The 6,558-nt window shown below is 34.7% G+C and overlaps 1 protein-coding gene across 1 annotated transcript; it reads right to left on the bottom strand.

Annotated features, from left to right (window-relative positions):
• Positions 1-3,616: 3,616 nt before the first annotated feature.
• On the bottom strand, positions 3,617-5,553 carry LOC109791538 (epoxide hydrolase 1). Its single transcript, XM_020350850.3, has 3 exons — positions 4,979-5,553; positions 4,416-4,660; positions 3,617-4,075 (listed from the first exon to the last, which is right to left on the bottom strand). Exons 1-3 carry the CDS (start codon positions 5,450-5,452, stop codon positions 3,826-3,828), a joined length of 969 nt encoding a protein of 322 aa, XP_020206439.2. The 5' UTR covers positions 5,453-5,553; the 3' UTR covers positions 3,617-3,825.
• Between the last annotated feature and the right edge of the window lie 1,005 nt (positions 5,554-6,558).

Raw genomic sequence — 6,558 nt, 5'->3', positions numbered from 1 at the left:
CTATTATATTATTAAATATATAATTTAAAACTAATAATATACTACAAAAGTTATTTAAGTTGTATATATTACAAACAAATATATTAGAACAAGTAGTTATTGTTATATTTAATAAGATTCCTTGCTTTTCCATTAAGAGATTCAATTTTCATTATTATTTTTGTAGTTTATGGTCCCTTAAAAAACTTTATTAAAAAAAAAAAAAGTGGTTGAACCGGTTTGACCCACCAATTCACCGGTTGAACTGGAAAATTGACCGGTTCAATCCGGTTTGAAACGGGTCAATTGCATAACCGATCTAACTTAAGATTCGGACCGGCTGGACCACCGATTCCCGGTCCAACCGGTCCGACCGGCCGGGTCGGTCCGGGTTTTAAAACACTGTCCTGCACAAAGCAATTACTTTTCTGACGCTCTAGGACAAAGCATTGATGACTCTGCATCAACCATTGATTTTTTCCACTATATATACACTACATACGATCCAACCCTAAACACACAACAAAAGATCATTTCTCTTCAGCTATTGCAGTATTGATTTTCGTTGCTATTGTTCTTCAAGAATGTCTTCTTCATCTTCAACTATGTTATGGAAGCAACACCTCCATAGGTCAAATGAAACTCATCTTATGGTAAGTTATTATACTTTGCATAATGTTTACAACTAATATTATCTTTTACTAACATTTCAATTCTACCATTTCGTAGACAACAAGTGATCAAGTCATTCAATCTTACTATCATTCCATGCCTACACCTGACCCAAGAATTGAGAATTTGTTGGAGGTTGCTAGCTTTGCCGAGGTTGCGAAAATAAGGCATTTTAAAATCGATGATTGTTTGATAACGTCTTTGGTGGAGAGGTGGAGACCTGAGACATATACTTTTCACTTCCCAGTTGGTGAGTGCACGGTGACTTTGGAAGATGTGGCACTACAATTGGGTTTAAGAATTAACGGCAAACCAGTAACAGGACCAACTTTGTTTGACTGTGATGAATTATGTTACGAGTTGTTAGGCTTCGTACCTTCAAAAGGGGAAGCTCTAGTTGGCTCAACCATAAAACTCAAATGGTTAAGAGACCATACAATTGCACTACCAGATGAACCCACTCAACAACAATTGCTTCAACATTGTCGAGCATATATCTTAGGGTTGATCGGTGGTGTCATTATGCCAGACAAGTCAGGTAATAGAATTCACTTAATGTATTTACCATTATTGGCTGACTTGGAACGTGCAGGACGATATAGTTGGAGTTCTGCTTGTTTGGCACATTTGTATAGAGAATTGTGTAGGGCAATCTATCCATCCTCAAAGAAAATGGGTGGATGTTCTTTGCTTCTACAGTCTTGGGCTTGGTATAGAATGCCCTCCATCCAACCAAGAGTCCAATGGGATATTACATTTCCGCTAGCATCAAGGTATGGATTAATTTTTATACCACTTTAATACATCGAACAAGTAAAATATTTAACCTAAAATTTTATAATTGTACAAATGTTTTAGGTGGTCAGGAAGAGGGCTAAGATTTTCAGGGACGCCCCATGGAGACTTACTAGGCTACAGATTAAGATATGACAACATGAACCACAACGAGGTAATACAATGTAAACTTCTGTCAAACATTCTCTCTTTTACATCGAACGAGTAAAATATTTAACCTTTTTCTTTTACAGTTTCTATGGATGCCATATAGGGAATTTCAGTCCTCATTGCCACCACGTGCTTATAAGGATTCTAGAATATGGACTGCTTGTACTGCTTTAACTTCATTTGCAGTTGTAGTCTGGCATCAAACTGATAGAGTCCAATTGCAATTTGGCTTATGACAACCAATCCCCAACGAAGCTCATAATCTTGATAAAATGCACGACATAGACATGAGAGGACATAGCGATAGGGATGGCAACGGGGCGGGGCGGGTACGGGTTTCATGATACCCGTCCCCGTCCCCGTCCCCGCGAGCCAAACCCATACCCGTCCCCGTACCCGTACCCGTCGGGTATGTAATTTTCATCCCCATCCCCGTCTCCGTCGGGTATCGGGTATACCCGTACCCGTACCCGTACCCGTCAAATTTTTTATTTTATTATTATTTTTTTAAAATATAATATTTTTAAATTATTTTTTTAATTATATTATAATTATAATTAGATTATTTCTCTATCTCATATTATAATAAATAATTACACATAAAAAATACTAAAATTCTTTAATATAATTAAATTAAAAGTGAGTATATAATTAAAAATGGGAACGGGGACGGGTATGGGTACGGGTACGGGGCGGGTAAGTACATACCCGTACCCGTACCCGTACCCGATTTAATATATCGGGTTTTACCCGTACCCGTACCCGTACCCGTACCCGTACCCGGTCAAATCGGGTATTCCTCGTCAAAGTCGGGACGGGTTCGGGTATTACCCGCGGGTACGGGTATATTTGCCATCTCTACATAGCGACACCAACTGGGCTCAACAACATGCAAACTGGATTTCCATTTGGAAAGACAGACACAAACATGTTATTTTTGGGGAACCACTTCAGGGGCCTCTCCAACACACTTCAGAGTATTTACAATGGTTTCGTGCTAATTCTAAATTATTTCTTTGTAGCCAATATTCTTCATCTCATGCATCCACTTCTAGTACGCAACTCCCAACAACAACTGCAACAACATTCCCAATGGCTGGAGATAATCACCCACTTTATAGTGTGGAATAACATCCTCAGTCTTATCCATCATTTCATACACACCATGAACAATTCATGTACACACCACCATCAACAACAACTCCAACATCGGACTTCATGGGAAATCTTTTCGGCGTCGACGTACACACGCCACAAAGTGCATATAATTACATGCAAAGCATGAATTTCCCTTCATTTTCGTCTTATCACTCTGAGGTCGGTGGAAGTGGTTCGTCAAATCCAGTCACCGATACTGTTAATATACAACATGACGAGGACCAGGTTGAACCACAACAACCACGCATTGGTCGTCGAAACCCAACAAGGAACCAACAACCTCCGAGGTGTGGAACGGGTGGCCATAGACATCATTAAAGTTGGATTCTAGTTTATTGCATTATAATTCTGTTGTTGTTCTTTTTTATTCGATCTCCTATTTTATTGTTGTATTTTGTTTTTATTTCAACTTGTTCATCTCAATTAATGTTGTTTTTATCTAAAGTTGTCATTTATCATAATATTTTCTTTTTCTAAATATTCTATTTAAATTTAATTTTATTCATTAAATTTAATTTTAAATACATTTTTATAATCTAAATTTAAAATAATAACTAAATTAATTATTTTAAATTTCATTATAATTTTTTTTAAAATCTATATATTTTAAATTGAAAAACTAAAAAAGAAATTATAAATCTGGAAAAAAAAACTTTAAAATAGAAAAAAAAACAAAAAAAAAACCAGAAAACGAAAAGAAAAAAAACAAAAAGGGGCCTTTGAGAAGAGATTTTTCAAAATTTTGGAAAAATCCCTTTGAGAAATCGGTTACCCAGTAACCGATTTCTCACCTACAAAACTAGATGGTATATTTAGGTAAATATACTTCACTTTGGGTTATTTAAATAAAAAAAACAGTATATTAAAAAAAAGGTCAATATTTAACATTCATTTAATAACATGAAAAGAAATTACATTATTCGAAAATCAATTTTGACCAAAGTTTACATACTTAAGTTGAGTCAAACTCCATTTTGCAATCTCACACACGCACTAAAAAGTAGTGATTGAAAATGGGTTTGCTTGACATAGAAACTGGCACCAAGTTGTGAAATGATTCAGTAATCAGTATCAAAACTTGCTGATGAAGTCATAAATGTGATTGCTCACATCCTCTGCTGCTTCTTGGTTGTTGAAGTGTGAAACCCCTTCCTGCACTACCACTTCCTCCAAAGTTGGCACATCTTTCTTGAAACCCCCATTGTGGATATACTCCTTCATCCCCACCGAATTATAAACCAAGTCAACAGCACCTGTAATGAACTTAACCGGTACATTCACGATTCCTACACCAGTCCACGGTGCTGTCAGCTCCCAATTTCTGCAAACCACAATTTCTATTATTTGTGATAGAATTTAACTCTAATATCTTACATCACACTCCAACAGTTCAACTAACTTATATCTCTGGTTAAGAACATTAGATTAAGCTTTGAAACTACCTACCAGGTTTCACTTATCAGGAAGAATTTCAATTAACAGCATCAAAGTTTGAATATATTATCTCAATCTTTTAGTACTAGACCGACTATAATGATTGTAAAAACCAAGTTCTGCATCAATATTATTTATTTTCTTTGAATAAACAAGAGTGACTTCCAATTTTAATACCTTGTTATAGAAGTACAGAAAATAATCAATATAGAAGAATAGGAACTGACAAGTTGAGGTTTCTGTAGTAGTTCAAGCCTCCAGTGAAGCCAGTGTTGTTGAATTTAGTAACGTAATAATCAAGATCTTGTTGAGAGAGCCAAGAGGGCAAGGTGTCAGGAGTATCTGGATTAAAACCGGTTCCATACTCCCCTTTGGGAAAAATGGGTGGACCAGTGATGCGCGTAGTAAGTATGTTCTTCATCAAATATGCAGTGTCAACGCGAGCCAGCTCAGCTTCCATCTTGCCTGGTTCCTATTTCATCCCAGGACAGGACATCAGGCACAGTACCATCAGATCTACATTCAATTATGAAAAAGTAAACCTTCCAAAACTGATTTTACTTTTTCCTTTTCTTTTCTCTCGTGTCCTAAACTAATCAGATCTCACTCGCTTGAGAGGTAAATAAAGTCTGACTAACATGATCTCAAAAAATTTAAATTTGAATTCATCACATTACTCACTTTTATAATACTAGTTTGGTCTTAAATGTGAATCTCTTCCCACATGGAGAATTGAAGATCCTTTATTATAGTTGAGTTCATGAAGAGTTGGAAATAAAAAGAGACAGACCTGAAATCTGCAAATGTAGTAGTCATCTCCATATAAGGCTTGAAACATATCTACGGTCTTCTGGTGGGGATTTCTTCCGAGGAAGGGACGAAAAGGGACACTGAGGCAAACATAGGCCTTGATTCTGTCTGGTCGGAACAAGCAAAGGTACCAACCGATGATGGCACCCCAATCATGGCCCACCAGGAAGACTTGGTCAACACCCAGAGAGTCAATGAGCGCAACAAGGTCACCGACGAGGTGGAAAACGCTGTAGCTGGTCACCGGAGCAGGGGCATCGGTGTCACCGTAGCCTCGGAGATCAGGTGCCACCGCACGGTAACCGAGGGAGCTGAGAGCAATAATCTGGTGTCGCCAGGAGTACCATAGTTCAGGGAAGCCATGCAAGAACAGCACCACTGGCCCTTCTCCTTTCTCCGCAACATGCATCTTTATGCCATTCACTTCCACCATTCTATGCACTATGCTCTCCATTCTCTCACACACTCTCTCTCTCTCTCTTTCCCTTCTTCACTTCCCCTGCAATTCCTCCAACCAAACCAGGGGCGGAACTTCATTATCACTCAAACTTTTCTAAATTCTTTCATATATATATATATATATATATATATATATATATAATTTATATATCATTATATTATTAATTGTAATAAATAAAAAAAAATTGAATAAAAAAAATGAAATTTTCTATTCTTTTTATAATTAATAAAAAATTTAATTTTTATAAAAAAATTAATTTGAGCCTCAAAATTTTTATCCATTCCGCCACAAATCACGCATCGTTTAATAAGGACTAATTATAGCCCCACGTGTAATTAAATATAGTACATGTGTTCATAATTAGAAATGTAGTATCTCCTCTGTAAGTAACTAATTTGGGTCACCGTGCAAAGTGTAAAAAGTGGTTCTCATTAGTATTAAATAATTTAAATATAAATTTATTATAATGATAAGAAGTTTTAAGAAACTCAGTTTTTATATTTTTTTAATTATTTATGAATCAATTTAAATTTTTATTAAAAAAATAATTACACTATAATAATAAAAAATAAACTACGAGAAAAATATATAATAAGTAGATATTAAAAAATAAAATAAAATAAAAATAAATATATAATATTATTATACAAAATTAATTTTTATTATTATTATTTTTTAAATAGTTTTAAATATGTTCAATAACATCTACTTGAAGTTGACATTGTGTTTGTTTCTCATGAACATTTGCTTTCCTTTAAAAGTATATTGATCTAAAATTGGGATGAACATTTCCGGATTTCAGATCTTGACATGTCATCTTCTATACCATTATAATCAATATTGTTTTAATATGTGTATCGCTCGTTCTCGACAATCATGTTATGTAATATGATACATGCATAAATTATATTACATGGAAACTAGGATAATTCATATGTCAATATCACGAATATCTATTATATTTGATAACACAATATAAGAGATAAAATAAAACCAAAAACAAATAATTTTAAAATACTTTTATATTAAAAAATTATTTTATAACATATTTTATCATAAATAAATAATTTTGACATATATATTTAACTTAAAAATAATTT

Source organism: Cajanus cajan, chromosome 7 (assembly GCF_000230855.2).
Source record: "Cajanus cajan strain Asha chromosome 7, NIPB_CcT2T_4, whole genome shotgun sequence".
Taxonomy (NCBI): domain Eukaryota; kingdom Viridiplantae; phylum Streptophyta; class Magnoliopsida; order Fabales; family Fabaceae; genus Cajanus; species Cajanus cajan.
Note: the sequence above shows the minus strand (reverse complement) of the source record. Positions and strands in the feature narration are given on the sequence as shown.

Coding starts and splice junctions, on each gene's coding strand:
- LOC109791538 (XM_020350850.3), bottom strand. CDS start 5,452: ATGGAGAGCATAGTGCATAGAATGGTGGAAGTGAATGGCATAAAGATG. Junction 4,661..4,978: donor ACTACATTTGCAGATTTCAG/GTCTGTCTCTTT, acceptor GGGATGAAATAG/GAACCAGGCAAGATGGAAGC. Junction 4,076..4,415: donor TACTACAGAAACCTCAACTT/GTCAGTTCCTAT, acceptor TGTGGTTTGCAG/AAATTGGGAGCTGACAGCAC.